At 42.8% G+C, this 26,356-nt stretch overlaps 2 protein-coding genes and 1 pseudogene across 4 annotated transcripts in view; 1 reads left to right on the forward strand and 2 right to left on the reverse strand.

The window, feature by feature from the left end:
- Positions 1 to 383: 383 nt before the first annotated feature.
- LOC466781 (small ribosomal subunit protein eS6-like) lies at positions 384 to 1,038 on the reverse strand (annotated as a pseudogene).
- The window catches only part of LOC451550 (uncharacterized), a 128,096-nt gene continuing 102,753 nt past the window's right edge, over positions 1,014 to 26,356 (forward strand). For 2 of the 3 annotated variants that reach the window (XM_063783412.1, XM_063783413.1), the window contains exons 1-2: positions 1,014 to 1,048; positions 2,468 to 2,521. In XM_063783412.1, coding sequence (XP_063639482.1) covers positions 2,493 to 2,521 — 29 coding nt within the window. In that variant the 5' untranslated portion in view covers positions 1,014 to 1,048; positions 2,468 to 2,492. The remainder of the gene's footprint in view (positions 1,049 to 2,467; positions 2,522 to 26,356) is intronic. The other variant, XM_054661638.2, reaches the window with a different exon arrangement.
- PLET1 (placenta expressed transcript 1) lies at positions 13,664 to 25,764 on the reverse strand. The gene is made up of 4 exons (XM_001140213.6): positions 25,310 to 25,764; positions 20,288 to 20,489; positions 17,279 to 17,340; positions 13,664 to 13,912 (listed from the first exon to the last, which is right to left on the reverse strand). Exons 1-4 carry the CDS (start codon positions 25,491 to 25,493, stop codon positions 13,737 to 13,739), a joined length of 624 nt encoding a protein of 207 aa, XP_001140213.1. The 5' UTR covers positions 25,494 to 25,764; the 3' UTR covers positions 13,664 to 13,736.

Below are 26,356 nucleotides of genomic sequence, written 5' to 3' on the forward strand. Positions count from 1 at the left end.
TCCAAAACACAGACTCTGAAAAGGGACAATTTGAATATTTCCAGATTTTTTGAGAGTCTGATCTTACTTATTTGTTATTCAATTTAATTTTTTTTTTGAGACCGAGTCTTGCTCTGTCACCAGGCTGGAGTGCAGTGGCACGATCTCGGCTCACTGCAACCTCCGCCTCCCAGGTTCAAGCAATTCCCCTGCCTCAGCCTCCTGAGTAGCTGGGGCTACAGGCATGCGCCACCATGCCCGGCTGATTTTTTGTATTATAGTAGAGATGGGGTTTCAGTATGTTGGCCAGGATGGTCTCGATCTCCTGACCTGGTGATCCACCTGTCTCGGCCTCCCAAAGTGCTGGGATTACAGGTGTGAGCCACTGTGCCTGGCCAAAAATCTTATTTTTGACTGGATTCAGACTGAGAAGTAGAGGCTTGCAGTGAGGACAGTCTGTGTCTCTTGGCAATCTGTTCCTGGTGCTTTTCTTTAGCCTCCTTCATTCTCTTGGCCAAAAGTTTAGCATATTCTGGAGCCTCTTCCTTATTTTTCTTAATATACTGTTTCTTCAGAGTAATATGCTGGCATTTGTGCTGCAGGACACGTGGAGGAACAAGATGCTGAATCTTGGGTGTTTTGGTCCTAGGTTTCTTACCTTCTTTGTTTAAGTGCTTGCTTACGACATACTGGCAGACATCATCTTCTTGAGAGAGATTGAAAAGTTTGCTCATTCTTCTAGATCTTGGACCCCAGGAGATGAGACACCATAGGATCAGCTCAGGAATATCCTTCTCTCCTTTTTTAACAATAACCAATTTGAGAACACTCAGATTGGCATCCACAATGCACGCCTGAACAGATTATTGTTTTCTTTCTCCAGTTCTCCCTGGTCTATAACAGGAATGCCCCTTACCCAGCAGCAGGCAGATATGGCCATGGGTCAAGACATCCTGCTTCATGAGGAAACCTTGTTCCCACCACTGATTCAGACTGCGTAACCCTTCCAGTGTTTACCCAGAGCGTCAGCAGCAACTTCTGTGGCCATACACTTCTCATAAACAGCAAGGTTTGCTTTTTATCTTGAAATTTTACCCATTCAGTATTCGTTCCGTCTTTTCTCCTGAGTTCCAAACCACCTTTCTCCCTACCCCATCACTGAAGCATCTTGAAGCAGCCAGTCGTCTCTGAGGTGCCATGAAAAAGAGGCCTGACTTCTGCTTTCATTTTTCATTTCTATTTTCATTTATTTATTTTTTGAGACAGCGTCTCACTCTGTCGCCCAGGCTAGAGTGCAGTGGTGCAATTTCACCTGACTGCAACCTCTGCTTCCTGGATTCAAGTGATTCTCATGCCTCAGCCTCCTGAGTAGCTGGGACTAGAGGAGCACGCCACCACCCCTGGCTAATTTTTGTATTTTTTGGTAGAGACGGGATTTCACCATGTTGGCCAGGCTGGTCTTGAACTCCTGACCTCAAGTGATCCACCTACCTCGGCCTCCCAAAGTGCTGGGATTACAGGCGTGAGCCACTGTGCCCTGCCACATTTTTTTTTAATGCAGAATTTTGCAGATCTGATACCATATTAGAAAACATTTTTCAGAGTAACATTAACACTCCAGGTACTTGTTCATGAGTTGCTTCAAGAGAACTTTTGTTCCTGTATGCCAAATGAGTAAATATTCTTAATGTAGGGAAGGAAAAAAATCATTATGGGGTGATGAGGTTTGGAAAAGCTTAGTGGAGGAATGGTACTTTCAGTGATGGGGTAGGGAGAGTGGTGGTTTAGAACTTAGGAGGAAAGAGGGAATGAATACTGAATGGGTAGAATTTCATTAGCACAGTTACTGGGGTGGGAATATACAAAATATATTTGGGTTATAGTGAATATATTGATCTTAGTAGAGTGGTAGTGAGGTGTGAGAGTGTAATGAGAAATGAACTTGGAAATACAGGTTGGGGACAGCCTGGAGGGCCTTGAATGTCAATCATTCTTTATCTTTTGAGGAATAAAGAGCTGTTTGTTTTTTAAAGAAGATAACCAGGTGGACAAAGGAAAGTGAGGAAGCTATTTGCAAAGCTGTTGCAGGAATCTAGACGTGAAGTGATGGGTGCCTGGACCATGGGGGTGGCAGTGGAAATAGATGGAAGAAGGAGAATCGAGCTAATTGTGCAGTGCCCATTGTGGTGTCAGGCATTTTGCTAAATACTTCTTATATGACCTCATTTCATCCCCATAACCACCCTGCTGGGTAAATGTATTAGTTATCTACTGCTGCATAACAAATTACTCCCAAACATAGTGGCTTAAAACAGCACACATTTATTATCTCAGTTCTGTGCACCAGAAGGCCACCTCTGGCTCAGAGTCACTCATAAGACTGCAGTCACCTCAGGGCTTGACCAGGAAGGATTCGCCTCCCAGCTCATTCCCATACTTGGTGGTTGGACTGAGGTCTCAGTTCCTCCCTCTGTTTCTTGCTGTGTAGGCCTCTTCACAGAGCATCTCCCAACATGACGGCCTGCTTCAGCAGAGTGAGCAGGTAAGAGGGCAAGGGAGAGTGCCACCAAGATCGAAGGCACAGTCATTTGTAAGTGAAACACTTTTTCTGTATTTTGCTCCTTCGAAGCAAGTCACTCCATCCAGTCCATACTCACGGAGAGGGGATTATACATATATTGCTGATGTGCACATTTTGATGTGGAGATATCAGGTGATAAGACTGGAGAGGTAGGCAAGGAGTATATATTATGCCCTTTTTGATGCCAGGGAAGTAAAGCACATTTCATTTCACAGGAGTGAAATATCAGAGCAGCAGCCGTTGTTTACAGCGGGAATTGTGGAGTTTGTGGGTGGTAGAGGAATATAGAAATCTTGGAAACACAACTCTTGAAATTAAAACCAATTCTAAGATGAGAAGTTAAAAAATATCACCATATCTCTGTGAACATAATGACCAGAGCCGAACGATCATTTGTATTACCTCAATTGAGGTAGGAACTACCAGCGAGTTATAAAAATAGCCAGGGTGCTTTGATCAATTGCGTACACGTGGCCACTAATACATTAGACCTATGATAAAAGATATGTTTGGCTTTTTAAACTCCAAACTTTTAAATTCCCTCTGGAATTGAAACTATCTTAAAGATGGGAAACAGATTGTGCTCATTTTGCTTTTGTTATGTCTGGGATATTTCTAATCTCCCTTGCACATATAAAAATCATTGTTAGTTTCACACAATTTAACTTTATAGCAAGGTTCTGCTGCAAGACACTTCTGGAAAGTATCCCAGATAAACACCGTTAAAATCTCCACATAGCTGCATAGAGAACTGCTGTCGCCACAAAAGTAAGGGAAGGTGGTTCTTGCACTGGAGGGTTTTTAAAACAGCATTTCCGCTTTCAAGTAGCTCATCAGTTGGTTTGTTCTCTTCAAAAATGGACTCACCCATTTCCACCAGTGTTCTGCAACCATTGAGACAGAAAAATTTATATATATATATATATATATATGTGTATATATATATATATATATATATATATTGAGACGGAGTTTTGCTCTTGTCATGCAGGCTGGAGTGTAGTGGCGTGATCTTGGCTCACTGCAACCTCCGCCTCCCGGGTTCAAGCAATGATTCTCCTGCCTCAGTCTCCCGAGTAGCTGGGATTACAGGCGCCCGCCACCACACCCAGCTAACTTTTGCATTTTTAGTAGAGATGGGGTTTCACCATGTTGGCCAGGCTGCTCTTGAACTCCTGACCTCAAGTGATCCACCCGCCTCGGCCTCCCGAAGTGCTGGGATTACAGGCATGAGCCACTGTGCCCGGCCAAGAATTAATAATTTTAAAAAAGAAATAGAACAGTGTTCTTCCTCCCCACCTTTCTTTGTAGTTCTTGGCTAAAGAAGCACCTCCCAGGCTTGTAAGCCTTGTATTCTTGAAGAAGCCCAGCAGGATGCAGTGGCTCATGCCTGTAACCCTGTATATTTGGGAGGCCTAGGTGGGTGGATCACTTGAGCCCAGGAGTTTGAGACCAGCCTGGGCAACATGGCAAAACCCCGTCTCTATGAAAAACAAAAACAAAAACCCCAAAATTAGCCAGGCATGGTGGCATGCATCTGTAGTTCCAGCTATTCAGGAGGCTGAGGTGGGGGTATTGATTGAGCCTGGGAGATCAAGGCTGCAGTGAGCCATAATTGTTCCACTGCACTCCAGCCGGGGCAACAGGGCAAGACTCTGTCTCAAAAAAAAAAAAAAAAAAAAAAAAGGCCAAGAAACAAGTACTGAGTACTTAAGCCCATATTTGCCCTTATCAAGCCAGTTTATTATTCAGTGAAAATTCTCAAGTTAGTATGATAATAATCTGAACCAGGTTTTCAAACCCTTTTCACTTTTCACAAGTATCTTCATAGATGCAAGCACTGTGGCTACAAACAACATGAAGAAATAAAGGGATTAGTGTGTCTTTTACCTATTGAAAATTTTACCTGACCACAGATAGAGCCACTGATGGGCGTCCTGTGGGCACCTCAAACTTAACATTTCCAAACATGAATTTCTGATTTCTCCTTCAAAACCTGTCCGTCTGCCAGTCTTCCTTAATAATGCCACAACCATCCATTCTTTTTTTTGAAGACAGATTCTCACTCTGTTGCCCAGGCTGGAGTGCAGTGGCGTGATCTTGGCTCACTGAAGCCTCTGCCTCCCGGGTTCAAGTGATTCTCATGCCTCAGCCTCCTGAGTAGCTGGGATTACAGGCACCCGCCACCATACCCAGCTAGTTTTTGTAATTTTAGTAGAGACGGGGTTTCACCATGTTGGCCAGGTTGGTCTTGAACTCCTGGCCTCAAATGATCTGCCTGCCTCAGCCTCCCAAAGTGCTGGGATTATGGGCATGAGCCACTGCACCCGGCCCCATTCATTTTTTCAAATGAGAAACCTGGGAGTTCTTTTTGACCTACTCCTTCCCCTTCCCACCTCTTAAATCTAATCTATCAGAAGGTTCTGGTTCTACCTCCAACATGTGTAATGGTTTTTGTCTGTCTCTTGTTTTTTAGTTCTCTTTTTTTTTTTGGCGGGGGGGAACTGAGTATTGCTCTGTCACCCAGGCTGGAGTGCAGTGGCGCGATCTTGACTCAGTGCAGCTTCCGCCTCCCGAATTCAAGTGATTCTCCTGCCTCACCCTCCCGAGTAGCTGGGATTACAGTTGTGTGCCACCATGCCTGGCTAATTTTTGTATTTTTAGTAGAGACGGGGTTTCACCATGTTGGCTAGGCTGGTCTTGAACTCCTTACCTCAGGTGATCTGCCCACCTTGGCCTCCCAATGTGCTGGGATTACAGGCGTGAGCCACCGCGTCTGGCCCTGTCTCTCATTTCTGATGTCACCACATGAGTCCAAACCGCCACTGTTTCTTGCTTGGATTACTGACATGGCCTCTTAACTGGTCTCTGCCTTCCCCTTTAGTTCTGTTCCACAATCCTGTGGATCTTTCTAAAAGAGTAAATTAGATCTTGTCACTTCCCTCCCCCGTATCACCATTTGAAAGCTTCCTCCTGCTTTAGGAATATAATCCAAACTCCCCACACTATCTACCAAGCCTGATAGGATCCAGTCCCTGCCTGCTTCCCAGCCTCAAGCCCTTCACTGTTTTGGTTACATTAGCCTGCTCTGAAGTCCTCAGACGCACCAATTCCATTCCTGTCTCTAGAGCTCTGCATTTACTGCCCTTCTCCCTGAACTGCTGCTCCCCTAAATCCCCTGCAGAAAAACCTAAGCATTCTTCAGATCTCAGCTTACATGTCACCCTCTTGGAGAAGCCTTCCTCAGGCCAGCCGTATAGATAGAACCCTATTGTATTCTAGGACAATACCATATACTCCTCTTTCTTGCAGTTTTAAAGTTTTGTATATTTGCTTCCTTTTGTCTTTTTCACTAGTTTACTGTCTATCCCAACCACGAGGGTGTCAGCTTCACAAGGGCAGAAGCCCTGTCTGTCTGGTTCATTCTTGTCTCCCCAGGACCTAGTGTAATGCCTGCCATATAACAGGTGCTGAATAATTATTTACAGGATGAATGAATGTGCCTGCCATCTCTAAAGAAGTGGTTGAATCTAGTAATCTGGTTTGGTAAATTTTTTGAGATTTAATAGCTAGACTACAAGTGTATACCACCATGTCTGGTTAATTTATATTAGATAGATAGATAGATAGATAGATAGATAGATTTTTAGTAGAGACAAAGATGTTGCTATGTTGCCCAGGATAGTCTTGAACTCCTGGGCTCAAGTGATCCTCCTGCCTTGGCCTCCCAAAGTGCTGGGATTATAGGCATAAGCCACTGCATCTGGTCTAATGCCAAACTTCTTGAGCATCATTCAGATAGGTGTTATTCTTTATGCAGCTCAGCTTAGAGAACAACCACTACAATATAAAATAAAATTTCGTAAGTATTCCTTCAAAGCTGTTTATCTGCCTAACTTAATCTTCCTGGGAATTTTCCATTGCTATTTGTGGATACAATTTGTTTTAGTCTTCAACTACTGATTTAGGTAAAGATAAGCCAGATCTCTAAATCCCAGCCCTTTTGGTAAATGGCCATCCTCATGACCACACAAGGGGCCTCCCTTTTAGCAGGGTAAACAATAAAGGTTGCATGTATTTGTCTCTCTCCCAGCTGTTGGAGAATAGATTTGTCTTAGGCAGGGAGAGCCTCAGCTGATTTTGCAAAGAATGCTCTTTATCATTCTATCTGTTTGGCCGCGAGAGCAGGATTCCTTCTGGAATGTGGAACTGACCTCATTTGTGGTAACACTGAGGCAATATTTATTTTCTAGCAAATATGAGTCTCCTAATTTGTTGCCGTTATAACCCTCAGTAATTCCCAGATTACTAGGAGGAGAGTCAAGGCTCCATTCTTGAAGGGGAAAATGGTGTTTGCAAAAGAAAAAAAATGCAACTTAACCAGATTGTGGGGTATAGCATATTCCACCCACATGTGAGAGCAGGTTGATGTCTGTGTGTTTCTGTAAAGGGGTCTCAGACCAGACCCAAAGAGCGGGTTCTTGGACCTCACACAGGAAAGAATTCAGGGTGAATCACAGAGTCTGGTGAAGTTAAGATGGTTTATTAGAAACTACTCTTATTAAAGAGTAAGATGTCCTCAGAAAGCAAGAGGAGGAACACCCCTACCTCAAACATGATGCTTGCTTATATAGGATATTAGTGTAACTGAGTACTCCCGTTTGTCTAAGAAAAAGAGTTATTTTTTAAATTATTATTATTTGTTCTTTTTTCTTTCTGCTTTCCCCCTGCTCCCAACTTCCTACTTAGCTCTTCAGAAATGCAATTATAACCTTTTACCTCCCCTTCACCAGCTACTCCCTACAGGGCAAGTTCATCTAACATGCCAAGTCCCCCTTTAAAAGCACCTGCTTTCTGCTCCAAAAGGGAAGTGGTACCCTGGAAGGCAGGAGCCTTTACGTCTTCCTCTAAGCTAGCTTTGGAATAAAAAGTCACTTTCTTTTTTCTTTTTCTTTTCTTTTTTTTTTTTTTGAAATGGAGTCTCGCTCTGTCGCCCAGGCTGGAGTGCAGTGGCGTGATCTCGGCTCACTGCAAGCTCCGCCTCCCGGGTTCACGCCATTCTCCTGCCTCAGCCTCCTGAGTAGCTGGGACTACAGGCACCTGCCACCATGTCCTGCTAATTTTTTGTATTTTTAGTAGAGATGGGGTTTCACCGTGTTAGCCAGGATGGTCTCGATCTCCTGACCTCATGATCCGCCCACCTCGGCCTCCAAAGTGCTGGGATTACAGGCATAAGCCACTGCACCCAGCCAAAAGTCACTTTCTTTATACCAGACCTTGCTCTTGTTAACTGGACTCTGTAAGTGGCATGTGACTGAACCTGATTTTTGATTACATAAGGGCTAAGAATAATGTGCTTTATCGTATGTTTATTGCAGCACTATTTACAATAGCAAAGACTTGGAACCAACTCAAATGCCCATCAATGATAGACTGGATAAAAAAAATGTGGCACATATACACCATGGAATACTATGTGGCCATAAAAAAGAATGAGTTCATGTCCTTTGCGGGGACGTGGATGAAGCTGGAAACCATCATTCTCAGCAAACTAACACAGGAACAGAAAACCAAACACCACATGTTCTCACTCATAAGTGGGAGTTGAACAATGAGAACACATGGACAAAGGGAGGGGAACATCACACACTGGGGCCTGTCGGGGGGCAGGAGGAGGGACAGCATTAGGAGAAATACCTAATATAGATGATGGGTTGATGGGTGCAGCAAACCACCATGACACATGTATACCTACGTAACAAACCACATTCTGCATGTGTATCCCAGAACTTAAAGTATAATTTAAAAAAAGTGTGCTTTATTAAAAAGACTTGGGGTCAATTTACGACAGGCTATTAGTATTGTTATTCTCTTGTGTAATTATTGATTTCAGCAAGAATTTATGAGTGTACTATGATTTTTAAAGCAAAACCTATGCTTAAACTAAGAATGCTTTTTGTCCCCTCCCCCATCCTGCCCTTTTTCTTTTGAGACAGAGTCTCACTATCTCCCAGGCTGGAATGCAGTGACACAATCACAGCTCACTTCAGCCTTGATCTCCTTGGGTTCAGGTGATCCTCCTGCCTCAGTCTCCCAGGTAGCTGGGACTCAAGTTCACACCACCACACCTAGCTAAATTTTTGCATTTTTTTGGAAGAGATGGGGTAAAGTATCTTCTCTGAACATAATGTAATAAAACTAGAAATCAATAACAAGAGGAACCTTGGAAAATATGCATACACATGGAATTAAACAACATGCTCCTTGACCAAGGGGTCAATGAAGAAATTAAGAAGGAAATTTAAAAATTTCTTGAAGCAAATGAAAATGGAAATACAACATACCAAAATCTATAGGGTATGGCAAAAGCAGTACTAAGAGGGAAGTTTATAGCAAAAACACTTATAACAAAAAAGTAGAAATGTTCCAAAGAAACAACCCAATAATGCACCTCAAGGAACTAGAAAAGCAAGAACAAACCAAACCCAAAATAGGTGGAAGGAAAGAAATAATAAAGATCAGAGAAGAAATAAGCGAAATTGAGCCAAAAAATACAGAAGATCAACAAAATGAGAAGTTGGTTTTTTGAAAAGATAAACAAAATTGATAAACCTTTAGCTAGACTAAGAAGAAACGTGAGAAGACCCAAATGAATAAAATCAGAAATGAAAAAAGGAGACATAACAACTGAGACTTCAGAAATACAAAGAATCATTAGAGATTGTTATGAACAAGCATAAACTAATAAATTGGAAAACCTAGAAGAAATGAATAAATGAAGAAATGAAATTATACTTTTCATCTTCTATTCTATGTACAACATACCAAGAGTGAATTGTGAAGAAATAGAAAACCTCAACAAACCAATAGCTAGTAATGAGATCAATAATAAAATGTCTTCCATCAAGGAAAAGCCTAGGACCTGATGGATTCACAGGAGAATTCAAACTAACATTTAAAGAAGAGCTAATATCAATCCTACTCAAACTCTTCAAAAAAAAAAAAAAACTGAAGAAGAGGGAATACTTCCAAACCCATAAGGTCAGCGTTACCCTGATACCAAAACTAGACAAGGACACACAACAAAAGAAAACTACAGACGAATATCACTGATAAACATACATGCAAAAATCCTCAACAAAACACTAGCAAAGTAAATCCTATAATACATCAAAAGGATCATTGACTATGATCAAGTGGGACTCATCCCAGGGATGCTTCAAAAATGATTAAATCGACAGAAATAAACATGATGTACCATATTAGCAGAATCAATAACAAAAACCATATAATTTTTTCAATAGATGTCAAAAAGTATTTGATAAAATTCATCCCTTTATCATAAAAACCCTCATCAAAATGGATATAGAAGGAACATACCTCAAATTATTAAAGGCCATCTATGTCAAACTCATGGCTAACATCAGACCGAAAGGGGAAAATTTGAAGGCCTTTTCTCTAAAGACTGGTACAAGATAAGAATTGCCCACTTTTACCACTTTTATTCAACATGATACTGGAAGTCCTGGTCAGAGCAACTAGGCAAAGAAAGAATAAAAGGGCATCCAAATTGTAAAGGAAGAAGTCAGGTTAACCTTGTTTGAAGAGGACATGATCTTATTACTTAGAAAGACATAAAAACTCCACCAAAAAACTGATAGAACATAAAACAAATTCAGTAAAGTTGCAGGTTACAAAATCAACATACAAAAATCAGTAGCATTTATATGTGCCAACAGTGAACAATCTGAAAAATAAATCAAGAAAGTAATCCCATTTACAATAGCTGCAAAAAATATAAAATACCTAGGAATCAATCTAACCAAAGAAATAAAAGTTCTGTACAAGGAAATAAAATTCTGATGAAAGAAACAGAAGAGGACACCAAAAAGTGGAAATATATTCCATGCTCATGGATTGGAAGAATAATATTGTTAAAATGACAATACTACTACAAACTACTTACAGATTCAATGCAATCCCCATCAAAATACTGATGACATTCTTCACAAAAAGAGAAAAAAAAAAAACAAAAACCTAACATTTATATAGAACCACAAAAGACCCTGAATAGGCAAAGCAATCCTGAGCATAAAGAACAAAGCTGGGTTGGGCGTAGTGGCTTATACCTGTAATCTCAGCACTTTGGGAGGCCAAAATGGGAGAACTGCTTGAGGCCAGGAGTTCGAGCCTGCAGTGAGCTATGAGTGCACCACTGCACTCCAGCCTGGGCAACAGAGTGAGACCCTTCACACACACACACACACACACACCACACACACACCACACACACAAACATACCCTGAAACACAAAAACCCCCAAACCAAAAAGCAAAGCTGGAGGGATCACAATACCTGACTTCAAAACTTATTACAAAAGCATAGTAACCAAAACAGCGTGGTACTGGCATAAAAGCAGACACATAGACCAATGGAACAGAATAGAGAACCCAGTTATAAATTCATGCATTTATAACCAACTCATCTTTGACAAAAGCACCAAAAACTTACAATGGGAAAAGTCCAGTCTTTTAAAAAAAAATGGTGCTGAGAAAACAGCATAACTATGCAGAAGAATGAAACTAGACCCCCATCTCTCACTATACAAAAACATCAAATCAAAATGGATTAAAGAGTTGAACCTAACACCTGAAACTGTGAAACTCCTAGGAGAAAGCATTGGGCAAATACTTTGAGATGTTGGTCTGGGCAAAGATTTCTTGTATAAGACCTCAGAAGCACAGGCAACCAAAGCAAAAATAGACAATTGGGATTACATCAAGCTAAAAAGTTTCTGTACAGCAAAGGAAACAGTCAACAAAGTGAATAGACAATCCACAGAATGGGAGAATGGGAGAAAATATTTGCAAACTATTCACCTGATAAGGGATCAATAATAAGAATACATAAGGAGCTTAAACAACTCAATAGTAAAAAAAAAAATCCAATTTAGTAATGGGCAAAAAATTTGAACAGACATTTCTCAAAAGGAGACATACGAATTGCCAACAGGTGTAAGAAAAAATGTTCAGTATCACTAATCATCAGAGACATGCAAATCAGTATCATAATGTGATATCATCTCACCCCAGTTAAAATGGCTTGAATCAAAAAGGCACTAACAGATGCTGGAAAGGATGTGGAGAAAGGGGAATCCTCATACACTGTTGGTGGGAATGTGAATTAGTATAGCCACTACGGAGAACAGTATGGAGGTTTGTCAAAAAACTGAAAATAGAACTACCATGTGCTCCAGCAATTCTACCACTAGGTACATATCCAGAAGAAAGGCAGCATGGTGCTCAATAAGTATTTATTGATAAATTAGCCTGAAGCAATGAGGGATAGCCATTACCTAGATCAGAAAGGTGTGGTTTTTATGGATTACACTGTGGTAAAATTCCTTTTATATATATTTTTGAGGAGAGAGGGTGGAAATGTTAACAAAAGCGGGAACTTTTGGAATACAAAAATTAGGATCTTACTTATAGTACTTTCATAGCAACATTAATGAAGCATAAGGTAAATGCTTAGTAAATGATCATTTGTAGGCTTTTTCTCATCCCATAAAATTGCTCAGCCTTTTTGGGGAGCCACCTGTTGTTCTTGAATCAGAGCTGGTGTGGAGTCAACCTAGGAGTCAGCATCTTAGAAGAGATTAGGAGCATGCTACTTCTCTGAGCCCCCAAATTAGTAGATGGATAATCTTAGGAAAATTGGTTGTTTAGTTCCTTCTGGTGAGTATTTTTGGATGCTTGAAAAGAATCGTAGCCAACCCATCTCTTTGGCAGTTAAACAAGCATATATGACTAAGCAGATTGTGTATTTACATAGGACACGTATTACATTTCAGTTACAAACACCAGGGAGTGATAAATATCATCAAGGTGTCCTAAGTGGAGAGGGAAGAATAGAGTCGGAATTCTTACGAGGTGCACAATTTTAGGGATCAGCAAAGAATGTTGGCATCCTGGAATTTAGCATCATTATTAAAAGAAAACTTTGTTGCTTATTACAAGCTTATTACTGGACATACCATGTTTCCTTCTGGTTGTACATTGCGTTATATATATTATAAATAGGGTATTGAGTCCAATCTCTCTCCTTCACTGCAAGACCCTGTTGCAGTGGTCCCTATACACAAATATATGTGTATATAGGTGTTGTTATCCCACATCCTTCAGCCAGTTAAGGGCAGGGCTGACTCTGAGGCACTGTGGGAATAACAACACTGCCTATATACACAAATTCGTGTGTATATATGTGTGTGTATATATAGGTGTGTGTGTGTACACACACACACACACACACACACACATATATTTTGCCCATTTCTTAACGGAAATTACTATTGGGGGAAAAATGACCAGTTTGCACTTGAGGGAAATGAAAATTGAGATAGTTTTGCCCCAAAGTCTGGTCTTGAAAACACACATACACTCACCATTTGATTCGTTCTTTAATACCCACACACAAATAATACAATTAGACAAAATTCTCTGTGTTTTAACTTACTCATTAGAGACTTATATTTGGAACACATTCATTATTCTTGTTTAAAGTATAATTTATTTGTTGTGACAAAAATGTTTTTATAGCATAGTTTTTTTCTATATTGGCTGCTCAGACATGGTTCATTCCTGTTCTCTTGCCCTTCAAAATCTACTGGTGTGGACAAATGGGAAGCTGCCAGCAGCCTCAGAGCTATTTCTCCTTTCTTTCTTGAGTCACATGAGTCACAGAAGTTCCTTGTAACCTGAATGGGTTTGGTCAGAAATCTGAGATCATCTTGAAAGTAAGGAAGGATTCTTCCCACAGAAACTCAGAGGTTGCAGGGGAATCATTTGGCAGTGAACAAAAGTTGAGATTGGCTGTGGAATTGGCTGCCAACCTGTTCAACCAATAGGGAGAACCTAGGTGACTAAGTTCCGGCCAGTTCTAAATATTTGCAAAAAGTGTAATATGTGTCCTGAAAGATCCAGATGAACATCTATGTGACCCAAGCCTGCCAATGAGTGCCTCCAGATCTTTGTTTTGGTCTGAAGCCGTGGCAGCAAAGTTGCACATTTGAGAATGTAAAGCCTTCATTTACACACATTCGGTTCCCAGCACTAGCTTGGAACTGAATGTAGGAGAATGCAGTGGAGGCAGAAACAATTGTTTCCCTGGCTTCCCTTTAGAAGAGAAGTGTGCTGGTGAGAAAAGCAAGCAGGATATAAATGGCATCTGTGATGGGGCTGCTGAAGACTTGGTTGGCCAAGCCTTCGAGTCTGATACTCTTGGGCGTAATCATGAAGAAAGGCTTGAAGGCTGAGCTCTGGGGAATCTTGGCAGCTAAGGCTAAGGTTGACACTGGAAAGGTGGTTGAGGGTGCGGTTGGCACTGGAAAATGGCATCGGAACCTCCGTTGGGTGGTGGGTGGGCACTCGAGAAAGGAGGGTAATGTGATGGAATGCTAGAGCCAGATTCATGAGCAAAATTCAATCAACCCTTCTCCAGTGCCAAGTGTTTTCAGAGGAGGGGAAAAGCTGGGGGTTAAACACACAGGGTTAAGTAACAAAAATAAGGAAGAAACACTTTCTACCCTTAAGGTCTGCATAGTTCTGTGAGATGAGGTGGAGACCTATTGAATTTATACAACTGCTGCATTTGTTGTTGGGGTGGGTAGTCTCCTCCTGAATGTAATCTTGTCTTTAATAGATTAGGTTAATCAGTGCAAATATGATCCAGAATGACACAATGTTATTTTCTTCTTGTGAATTTCAAGGGCTTGTAAGAACCAGATCCAATCCAGACCCGAGGACGGCCATCCCTGCTTTAAAGTTAATGGAAAGGTGCCCAGTCCAAAGCCCTGACTCTGTTTCTGTGATTTCTGAGGCACTGGTCAGTTTTATATGAAGGGACCTGATCACACATTGGTTCTCTGAGGTTAACTTGCAGAGAAGCACAGAAAGCTAGGCCCATAGTCCTGAGGGGTTGTCTGATCCTGGACAAACTGGAGGTTGGCGGGAATACCTCCAAGACTCTGAGTGGACTGTAGGGAGGTCTGTAAGGAAGAGGAAGAGACCAGATGTCTGTAATCCCAGCACTTTGGGAGGCTGAGGTGAGTGGATCACTTGAGGTCAGGGGTTCGAGACCAGCCTGGCCAACATGGTGAAACCCTGTCTCTACTAAAAATACAAAAATTAGCCCGGTGTGGTGGCAGGGACCTGTAATCCCAGCTACTCAGGGGGCTGAGGCAGGAGAATCACTTGAACCCGGGAGGTGGAGGTTGCAGTGAACGGAGGTTGCGCTACTGCATTCCAGTCTGGGTGAGAGAGTGAGACTCTGTCTCAAAAAAAAAAAAAAAAAAAAAAAAGAAGGGGAATGTCCAGGAGTCGACTCAGGCCTGTGGAGTCTTCTTCCCGCCTGGAGGGTGCCTTCCAGTAAGGTAGCATTGTCTAATCTTTAGCACTTCCCCAGGCCAAATGTTTCTCTGGCATCCCACTAACCCAGACAGTTGGAATGCAACTACTTTCTTTTTCTTTTTTTTTTAACTGGATTTTGTTAGCCTGGAGCTAACGAGTCCTGACTAGAAACAAACCTTTTTTTTTTTTTTTTTTTTTTTTTTTTTTCCTTTTTGGCATTTATGTCAGGGAAGCAGGAGCCTAGGAGAGTCAGAGTGACACCATTTAAAAGTCAACTACATCTTGCAACTAGCAAGCACATTCCTTGCCAGTCACAGCCCATGGTCCTAAGATGTTTACAGTTGAGGAAACAGACCGAAGATACCAACAAGGACACACTCCTATAACAGCGGAAAGTCCAGATGTCCCAATACCCTTAACAATATATGCTTTCAAGATAATTATAGTTACGCTTTGATGGACTTACACACTAAAATGTCAGGGATAGTTTTCTTTACATCAATAAAGTAATAAATTTTGTCATGCTGTCAGCCCACTCACACACAGGCACAGCTTAGTTTAGTCTTTACATAGACAAGGCCCCTATACAAGAAAAACTTAAAGACAGTGTGTTCCTCCACCTGCTTTCTGAGGACACCCTACTCTGTAATAGAGTAGCTTTCAGTAAACTATCTCTTTTCACTACAGGCTGCCACTCACCTTGAATTCCTTCCTGTGTGAGATCCAAAAACGCTCTATCGGGATCTGATATCAAGACCCCCCTTTTCCAGTAACATTTACACAAGGGTTCATCTTGGCAATGGCCTTGAGGAAAAAACTACTCTCTGTTTTCTTGCAGAGGGAAATCCACCAAGGAAATAGTTAAGACATTCATATAATAGTTTCATTAGGCATAATCACTTTACAATTTGTTGTTGAATATAATTCTCCCTTTGAACACATTTTGCAATGCGTAACTGGCGGGAAAATAGGCAGCATGCCAGGTGTCTTTCAGTGTCTGGGGGCTCGTGAGGACCACCTGTTGTTGGACAGTGCGAAAGGCTAATGTTTCTTGTTCTTGGTTGAATCTTGTATTTAAAAAAGTCATTCAAAAACAATGTATTTTTATAGTTTTGATGTAAGTCTAAGAAAAGTGGAAAAATATGATATGGAATAGGAGTCTTCTTTTGGCCATTTACTTTCTGTGTGGCCTTAGACAAGTTACCTATTTTTCTGAATCTCCTTTCTTGAACCTTTTTGTAAATTAAAAAAAAAAAATTAGGCTGGGCGTGGTGGCTCACGCATGTAATCCCAGTGCTTTGGGTGGCTGAGGTGGGTGGATCGCTTGAGGTCAGGAGTTCAAGACCAGCCTGGCCAACATGGTGAAACCCCATTTCCACTAAAAATATAAAAATTAGCCAGGCATGGTGGCTCATTCCTGCAATCCCAGCTACTTGGGAGGCTGAGGCAGGAGAACCCGGGAGGCAGAAGTTGCAGTGAGCTGAGATCGCACTACTGCATTTGCACTCCAGCCTGGGCAACAGAGTGAGACTCCATCTCAATTAAAAAAAAATTAAATAGAGACAAAGTCTCACTGTGTTGCCCAGGTTGGTCTTGAGCTCCTGGGTTCAAGGGATCCTTCCGCCTTGGCCTCCCAAAGTGTTAGGATTACAGGTGTGAGCCACTGCACCCAGCCTTAAATTTGTTATATATAGCTCCTTAGAGGGAGGTAAGAGAAAAGAAAGGGAATGGGGAAGAAGATGGGCGAGGAACCTCAGGGAGGTGCGAAGCTGGGGGCGACAGCCTGTGAAAAGCTGTGGAAATTCCTAGTAGAGTGGTGGTGGCCACAGGCCACTTTAAGAACTAAAGACATTGCTATTTCTATGATATCAATCCTTCTTTGTGCAACTCCCCAGCCTCCACCCCCAATCCCTTTAAAACCCTTTGGTTAAAGTCTACTGTATCCATTAAGGCTTTGTGTGAGTGGGAATTATTTGTGGAAATTGAGGAAGATGTTTTCACATTGTGTCTATGTGGTATTGAACAGAAACAGCTCCTATGGAAGCGGCATTTGGAGCCACAGATGACCCTGAGAATATAAAGACCCTGGGAATTTGCAGAAATCTTGGGGGAGGGCTTTTGTTTTCTAAAGGGCATGGGACAACGGGTTGGGCAAATCTTCTATAGGTCTCAAGGTGCAGGGAGACTCAACTGATAGATAGCTGAGTGATGCGTGATAAGAAGACCCTCTTTTCTAGGGAACCCACAAGGTAATTTTCCAGGCTGACTGAGTTCATTGCAAGACTTGCAAATGGGCTGCAAAGGAACTCACGTTTTTCTCTTAGCTTCAGAGTAGAAAGTATAGGCAGCGCTCTGATCTGGACAGTGAAAGCTCTGTGGAGGGCAAATCAATGAGAGGTAATGCTGAGGACCTCATGCGGAATTCACAAGTTCAGCTCACATTTCGGACTTCCCCGCCCCTTAATTCCTTTTGTGCTTACTTTCTGTATGGCACAATGAGCAGATCATTGTCTGCTTTTGATTGATAAGATCCTCCACGATCTTGGTCAACTTCCACACAGCCTCTCCCATTCCGACGCCCCTACCAACATCACCACCCTGGACCGCCCACAGGCTGGTACACATACCTCTGGTCTTTGTTCAAGCCAGTCCCTCTGCCTATAATACCTGTCCTGGTCACATCTGCTCATAGACTCAATGGTAACCTCTATGAAGTTGTTTCTCCCTATTGTCACTAAGCTAGGCATGATGCTCTGTTGCACTGACTTGCTAGGAGCCTCTGTCCCCATGGGAGGACCGACTTTATAAGGCAGGTTCTGTTGTCAACAGTGCCTGACATATCATAGGTGCTTCATGTTTGCACTGGTACCGCTTGGACTGTTATCCTATCAATAAACCCATTATATGAGTCCCTTGTTCATACATGTGTTAGATCATTAATGAAAGGACACCTCATTTCAGTCACTGTGCCTGGTGCTGAGGGGGCAGTGGTTGAGCAAGACAGGCCTGGTTTTCATCCTCAGGGCACTTACAGTCTCTTCAGAGGGATAGATTTTAAACAGATTATCAATTACCTAGGTAAAGAATTGATCTGTGATGTACGCTGTGATGAAGGGGAAGAAATTCTGAGAGTGTATAACTGGGAGCTCATATTTGATTTGGGAGTTCAGGGAATGGTTTATTGAGGAATTAACTTCAGTCATTATTTCTACATAGGCCTTGCCTCCCTAACCTCGCCTTCCTAACCTCATTGTAACATTCCATGAGTAGGGACCTCTTCCCATCCCTTTTGTGCCCAGCCCACCATTGTGGAGTCCCCTGCTTTCTGCATTCCTCATAATATGTGGCTCCACTCCCCTTGACTCAGCCTCGCTGATCAAGGCCATGTAACATGGTATAAACAAGCAGGGAGGCCAGCGTGTTATCGCGGGTGTGCAAGTTGGGAGAGGTCTGGAGACCATGCTGTCAGTGGGATTGGGCCGTTTGTCTTGCAGATGGTCACTGTTTGGTCTTTCATCTCTTGTTGCATGGAATGTGGAGGCTTTAATGATGCGAGATGAAAAGAAAGCCCTTGCCCTAATTGGCCTTGGCTAGCTTCTAAGCAACTGCTGTCATTGGGAGGCTGGATTGTAGTAGCTCCCATTGGGTTCTACTCTTGCAGTCACTCTGTGGGCACAATAGTCCCTCCTCCAAAGCCAATTAGGTCCAACCAGGCCCAGCACATGGAGGGAGAGGGCAGGGTGGTTTGACAGCATAGTCATCATTACCAGCTTCCATAGAGACATGGCTGTTCAAGCTGACACAGCCTGAGGGTCAGACCGGCCCTTTCAGTACAGAATGGAATCTGAAAGCCTTAAGTACTTCCCAACATGTGGTTCCTGAAGTAAACCTAATGACAGATCCTAGCTGGGAGGAAGATTTGTTGTTAAAGTCTAATGCGATTCCAGGTGACCTTACCTCAGAATCTGAGTGTGTCCATTTTGTGTGACACTAGCAAGCCAGTTTTATTACACAATCATCACACTTTCTGTTAGCGAGCCATTTCCAAAGTGAATCCATGTTTTAAAAAATGATTCTCCAGTTTGAACATAGGGAATATGAAACAAAGAGGGTGCTCAGTTCTTTCTGAGGATGTTGAGCATAAGTGGTGTGTGTGTGTGTGGAAAGGGGGTATGTGTGGGAATGTGGTCTGGTATGTGCGTGTGGTGTCTGTAAGATGTGTGTAGTGTGTGTATGTGTGTGGTGTGTAGTGTGAGTAGCATGTGGTGTGTGGGGGTGGTGTGTGGTGTGTGTGTGTGGTATTTGTATGGTGTGTGTGTTGTATGTGTGGGGTGTGTGTGTGGTACCTCTATGGTGTGTGTATGATATGTACGTGTGTGTGGTATGTACGTGTGTGTGGTGTGTGTGGTGTGAGTGGTGCATGTGGTATGTATGTGTGTGTGGCATGAGTGTGTGTGGTGTGTGTGGTATGTATGTGTGTGGTATGTGTGTGTGTGGTGTATGTGTGGTGTGGTGCATGTGGTATGTATGTGTGGCATGAGTGCGTATGGCATGTGTGTGGTGTGTGTGGTATGAGTGTGTGTGGTGTGTGCTGTGTGTGTGATGTGTATGTGGTATGTATGTGTGTGTGGTGTGTGTGGTATGTATGTGTGTGTTGTGAGTGTGTGTGTGGTGTGTGTGTACTGTGTGTGTGGTGTGTGTGCTGCGTGTGGTATGTGTGTGTGTGTGGTGTGTGGTGCGTGTGTGGTGTGTGTGGTATGTGGGGTGTATGTGTTGTGTGTGGTGTGTGTGTGGTATGTGTGTGTGGTGCATGTGGTATGTATGTGTGTGGTGTGTGTGGTGTGTGTGGGGTATGTATGTGTGTGTGCTGTGTGTGTGTGGTGTGTGTGATATGTATGTGAGTGTGGTGTGTGTGTGATATGTGGTGTGTGTGGTATGTATGTGTGTGTGGTGTGTGAGGTATGTGTGTGTGTGGGGTGCGTGTGGTATGTGTGTGTGTGGTGTGTGTGGTATGTGTGGTGTGTGTGGTATGTATGTGTGGTGTATGTGTGTGAGGTGTGTGGGGTGCATGTGGTGTGTGTGTGGTGTGTATGTGGTGTGAGTGTGTGTGTGGTATGTGGTGTGTGTGTGAATGTGTGTGTCTGCAAGCGCCTATAGATGGAAGGGATGGTAGAGCACTGTGAGACGGTAATGAAGTGCGACTGCTGAGTTCTCCATATCACGTCTGGATTGTATTTTAAGTCCTCCTAGCTTAGTGTAAAACTGCATAAACCCAATATGAAAATTTTAAAGCCCAAAGCAAAGCAAGCTAGGTTCTTACTGTATCTCCACTTCAGTTATGTTCTCAGGTTCAGGAGCTTGCCACTGTGCCTCTAAGACCGTCATGTATTGATCTTTCACGTAATACGTGGAGTTGCTGTAGCAATTTTTATCCGCTCTTTGCCAGAGGCCCGCTGAGTCACTGTTCTCGTCCAAGGTTTTCATGACCACAGCATAGACGCTGTCATTCACGGGAACAAATACTGGGAGGAAATGATGAAGAAGCAATCAGCCATCTGTTCCCTCTGAGCCAAGCTCGAGGGATGAGGGCAGTGAAATCAAAACAAAGCGTGAAACAAGAAAGTTACAAAGAATATGCACATCGAGTATATGGTCTCACTGTTGTAAAAGAAGTTGAAAGTCTGGAAGGAAATACATCAAGATATTAATTGTGGTGATTTCTTGGTAGTGGGATTACAGATGATTTTTATTTTCTTTCTAGTGCTTTTTGGTGTTTTCCAAATTTTTTACAGTAAAAGGCAGACAAAAGAAGACCCATACTCAGCTCTGGTTTTGCTACACGCGAGGGGTGAGATTCTGGGAGTGAATCTCTTTACCTCTCTGAGCCGGGGCCCATTTCTCAGATGAGAAGACAAGCCTGCTTGGTCCTCTTCTCAGGGGGAGTGTGGGGACGGAAGAGGCTGATGCACGTGGGAAGGTCAGGTGGGCCAAGTAAAAGCAAAACCCTTTTTGTGGTCCCAGAAATGCTGATTCTCTTGGTCTCTGTTGTTAGGGTGTGGGAAGGAGTGCCTTTGAGCCACAGGGGCCCTAACTCCTTAGAGAGTTACCCTCAGTAACTTGTTAATTCCACTTGTTAATTTCAGCCTTCGGATGTGTAATGGAGAGGGCATTTAAAGAAAATATCTGTCTCTCCATTTCTTCCCTTAGGAGTTCTCTTCTGAGTGAATTCCTCAATGCTAGAGTATTGTTCTTTCCTGGGCCCTTTCAGCCACGCAAAATTTCTTTAAGGCTTCTCCTTAACCAAGTGAAGCAAATTGATCATGCAACACAAAAGGATCAGACAGTCCTGGACCTGAATTCTGACTATAGCACTTAGGAGCAAGTCATTTCACCTCCGAGCCTCGGTTTCCTTATTGTTCATCATTCACTCCATAAATATTTCTTGCATGCCCGCTTTGCACCTGGCCTGGTTCTAGGTCTGGGGATAATGACGTTATCCTTCATTATCTGAGATCATGATACCTATCTTGAAAGGTCCTGGAGAATAAAGAGAAGAATGTGAAGATTTTAATACATGGGGAGTACTGGATAAATTGCAATTGTTATTATGTGACTATATGCACACAACAGGTCTGTGTTCTGGTTGTTAGTTTTGCCATTCACGGTTGTGTGATGCAGATCCCACAGACCTCGACTTGCCCAGTGAGCACCTGACATCTGTTCTAGATCTGTGCGTCAGGTGCAGTAGAAGGTGAGCAGAGACAGTGTCATGCAGATAGTCGTCAGTGTCAGCTCTGCACGGGTGTGCCCTGTCCTGCTTTTCCCCTTCCATTCTGGTTTAAATCCTCTTTCTTCCTTCCTAGGCACCTATATTTTCTGGATTTCTGGCCTTAGGTTCTTCTCCTTCAGGTGGCCTTGCAACGTGCTGCGGCCACACCAGTCTTCCTTATGCAACAGGTCCATCAGAACACACTCCTGTCCAAACCTTCAAAGGGTCCTTCTTTCTAGAGCATGTCAACATTTCTGCTTTTATATTTTTGCTCTGGTCTGTGGATTACAGTATCCAACACATGTTTTTGGACTGTAAGAACCTAGCCTCAGCCTGCTGTTTGTATTCCCACTCTAAGGGCAGCCAGCCTTTCCCTTTTTCTGCAAATGCACCTGCCCCTGATCCTTGCTCACCTCTGGCTGCCTGCCTGAAAGCCTTCCTTCCCTCTCATCATACATCACATCCCCTCTTCCACTCCAACAGCTTGCTTATGTCCCACCTCTGGACCAATTTATCCCTTTTTAACTCTCGTTCCTTTTTTTTTTTTTAAACTGTTGCGTTCTTAATCATATTGTACTTTGTGCTTTGTGCTATGCGCTGTGGTTTCATCTGTGTTGGTATCTGGACAGCCCAGTGTTGGGCCTCTGGGGGGCCCTAAGTAACTACTCATTGGTTGATTTTAAAAGTCATGCATCCAATGTTGTATAGTGCCCTTAAGGCTTAAAGTTCAGCAAGAAAAGCAAGCAAATCACATCCCTCTTGCCCATAGAAGTTTTTTTTTTTTTTAAAAAGGCAGATCCTTGCTCAGCACAGTCTTAATGTAAATGTCACTGTATTAAGAGTTTCTTTCACTGATATCAAAACAGACCCAGGAAACCTGTTCTAATATGTTGCTTGAGCTGCAGTTGTTTCTTGGGACCTGCCAAGCCACTTATACACGGTTTACCAATGTTGACATCACCCCAAAGTTTAAAAGAATTTCAAAACCAAAATAAGGAAAAGCGATTGGCCTGGGTGACCATTTACTCAGAGTCCCCAGAAGTCCTGAGTTCTGGCAATAACACCTGCAAGGCAATCGTGGAGCCTGCTGTGTAACCACGGGTGTGGGATCTGGCAATTTACATCTCCGTCGGCGAAGATTTTGACCCTTGACTTAAATCATTTGTATCATGAGTCAATTTGCCACAGAGCTTTTGCAGCACATTTCTGTTTTAAAATGGAATTGGATAAAGTTTGGGGGTTCATGGCATAAGTAGGCATTCAAGGAGCCTTAGGTCTTCTCTTTTGCTGTTCCCTTTCCCTGCTCCACCTGACGTCTCTGTGACTGCTGTGATCCCCTTCACCCCAGTGGATCATGTTGACTCATCTTTCTCCTGTCTTTCTGCTTTCAGAAGGCTCCCATGTTTCCCCCTCCATAGCATCTTCATATGATAGATTTCTTTCTTTCTTTCTTTCTTTTTTTTTTTTTTGAGATAGAGTCTTGCTCTGTCACCTAGGCTGGAGTGCAGTGACGTGGTCTCAGCTCACTGCAACTTCCACCTCCTGGGCTCAAGCCATCCTCCCACCTCAGCCTCCTGAGTAGCTGGGATCACAGGCGCACATCATCACATCTGGCTAATTTTTGTGTTTTTAGTAAAGACTACGTTTTGCCATGTTGCCCAGTCTGGTCTCGAACTCTTGAGCTCAAGCAATTTGCCTGCCTTGACCTCCCAAATTGCTGAGATTACAGGTGTGAGCCACCATGCTCAGTGATAGATTTCTCTTTCCTCCATTGCATTAGCAAAATCTTTCACCTGGAGAGGTATTATCTTAAATGCCAGAGGCTCGTGATCTCTTTTGCAGTGGTGCCTCTGACACCTCAGGCTCTCCTCCAGGTTGCACATATGTCCACCTGTGCTCATCTTGAATTACAAGATTATCCTCCCTGCCCTGTCAGGACAATATCCACTGCCTGAGGGAGTGGGACATAGCTGGCCCCATCACAACTGAAGCACTTAGTGTCAGTCCTCATTTAAAAGTAAGACAAAAGATAAGCAAGGTGAGCGCGTGAAGGCATGCCATGATTGTTCACCTGCTGAAGTCTTGAGACCTAGACTATGAGTGTGGAGATCACCCTGGTGGTCTTTGCAAAAGTTAGACTTTTAAGAAAGGCAGAATAACACAGTAGATAAGAAGAAAGGTTCTGAAGCTGGACAGCTGGCTGGACAAAAAGCTGTACGAGTTTTGGTTGTGCTATTTAGATTCAAATCTTAGCTAAGTTACTTATTAGTGTAAATTTTTAACTTCTCTGTGCCTCAGTTCTTGTCTGTAAAATGATAACAGCATCTACTTCTAAAACATGCCCAGCACATCGTAAGAAGGGTTAGCTCTCACTACTATAAGGAAGAGTATATAGTGGTTAAAGGCAGGGTCTCTGAAGCTGGAATGCTGGTTCATATCTTACCTTCACCATTTAAGTAGCTCCGGGACCTGAGCAAGAGTCACTTAGCATCTCTGTCTCTGTTTCTCATCTACAAAATGGGAATGATAATGATATCTCCCTAATAGGTCACTATTACATGTTAAACACCATAGGAAGTGTTATTATTATGAAATGAATTAGAAAGCATATTCCTTGACTTTTAGGTTTGGCTGATTCAAAAAGGGCTATATAAAAAATATCTACTGGACACCTCTAAGAAAAGCATTGGATTAAGAATGAACAGACTAAGATTCAAGAGCCAGTTCTATGACTTACTAGAAGGGAGACTCTGGGCAGCTCATTTAATTTCCCTTGGTCTCAGGCTTTTCATACATAAAGTGGGTTAGTAATACTTCCCCTGTGTTGTTTATTAGATTTTTTTCACCCACGGACTAAATGCAGTATACAATTATCCCCAGAGGCATCATATTGTCAAATAGATATGAAAAGATTACACACTGGAGGCTGGGTACAGTGGCTCACACCTGTAATTCCAGCACTTTGGGTGACTGAGGTGGGTGGATCACTTGAAGCCAGGAGTTCGAGACCAGCCTGGTCAACATGGAGAAGCCCCATCTCTACTAAAATACAAAAAATTAGCCAGGCGTGGTGGTGTGCACCTGTAATCCCAGCTACTTGGGAGGCTGAGGTACAAGAATTGCTTGAACCAGGAGGTGGAGGTTGCAGTGAGCTGAAATTGTACCATTACACTCCAGCCTGGGTGACAAAGTGAGACTCTGTCTCCAGAAAAACAAAAACAAAAAGAGAAAAGATTATACACTGGAATGCAATGATTATCCCTTAAAATGATAAAACTGCCCATTTTATTTGAGTCAGAGAATCTACCCCAAGTGTGCTCTTGCCGGGACTCAGTGAATCTGGGGTTGGGGCTTTCTCGCTCCTGTGGCTTGAGTTCACAAGGAATGTGCAGAAATAGCCCCCCAGCCCACTCCCTTAATTCTCATTCTTTCTCTTCCTTCCCTTGCTTCCCATTTGGTTCAGAAGACACATGTTTTGTATAATTGAGAGTAGCGATAGAGGGGTGTGTTCCGAAATTCTGGTTAATTTCCCTCAGGGAACAAAGGACAGCAGAGAGCATGGCTTCTACTCACCAGAATAGACTGCATTGCTTTCGTAGATATGTGAACTGGCCTTGATGTCTAGGGTTACGGTGTAGTATTCATCAAAGGTGAAGCAGGTGCTACTGTACCTTATAAAGATGGCAGAAGAAAGCTGCAGACTGAGGCACAGAAACATCCCCAGTGGCTGCAGCAGCATGTCATGGAAGACTGCCATGGTCTCAGTCTGTTTGGAAAGTGCTAGGCCTGGAATTGGGTGAAACTGACAACTCACCTCTTGTTTATATGCCAGGGCTTCTGGGTGAAGTCATACATGCAGATCTTCTCCCTGCTCCTTCTGAATATACATTGGCTTCTGGAATTTGGCCCAAGACATCACCAGGAATGAATCACCAGTCACCATTACCTGTCACCGATGATTTTGCAAATTGCAGTTTTGCTCAAGAAAGGGAATGTCCTGAATATGGTTTTCTTTTATGCCTGTCATTTCAGCATCTGCTGTTTGAAGAAAGCCATTGAGAAGATGTGAATACCAGCAAGTGAAATTCAGAGTTGTGTAAAATGTAAAATAAACCCCTGAGGAATGAGATGTCTATAGGGGGTTTGAAAAGCTTGGACGAATCCCTGGGAATCTAAAAAGCCATGTGCATGTGCAGGGCTACACACATTCCCAGGAAAGACCTGAGGAGGCCCTAATCACTCACCTCTGGCTGACCTTGAGGCTCTGCACAAGTAAGAAGTAAAGGCTAAGGTAGAGCTGTAAACTGCCTATCTGATCACTGAAGGCATTCCCCAAAACACACATGCAGAAGTGCTTGGCAAAGACTGGGAGACTTGTTGGTTCCAGAGTTATTAGTTAAAGAAATTTTTTAAAAATCTATTTATTAGCTGGTCAATAAGCAAACAGAACAGAGACTTTGGTGGTTACACATGATAAAGAATACAGACTTCACATAATTAATTTAGGAAAGTCATAAAACAAACAGCAGCAACAACAACAATAAAAAAGAATAACAAACAGCAACAAAAACAAACTCAGGGAGGAGAAGGGAGTCTGGTGTCCAAAGTTGTCACATTGTG

The sequence above is a fragment of the Pan troglodytes genome, chromosome 9 (genome assembly GCF_028858775.2).
Source record: "Pan troglodytes isolate AG18354 chromosome 9, NHGRI_mPanTro3-v2.0_pri, whole genome shotgun sequence".
NCBI classification, from domain to species: domain Eukaryota; kingdom Metazoa; phylum Chordata; class Mammalia; order Primates; family Hominidae; genus Pan; species Pan troglodytes.

Excerpts from the sequence above, each read along its gene's own strand:
- PLET1 (XM_001140213.6), bottom strand. The coding sequence starts at position 25,493 with ATGGCAGTCTTCCATGACATGCTGCTGCAGCCACTGGGGATGTTTCTG. Across the intron at positions 20,490-25,309 it reads AAGCAATGCAGTCTATTCTG|TATTTGTTCCCGTGAATGAC; the intron begins GTGAGTAGAAGC and ends ATTTCCTCCCAG. Across the intron at positions 13,913-17,278 it reads TCTGAAGCTAAGAGAAAAAC|TGTCAACCTTAGCCTTAGCT; the intron begins GTGAGTTCCTTT and ends CCACCTTTCCAG.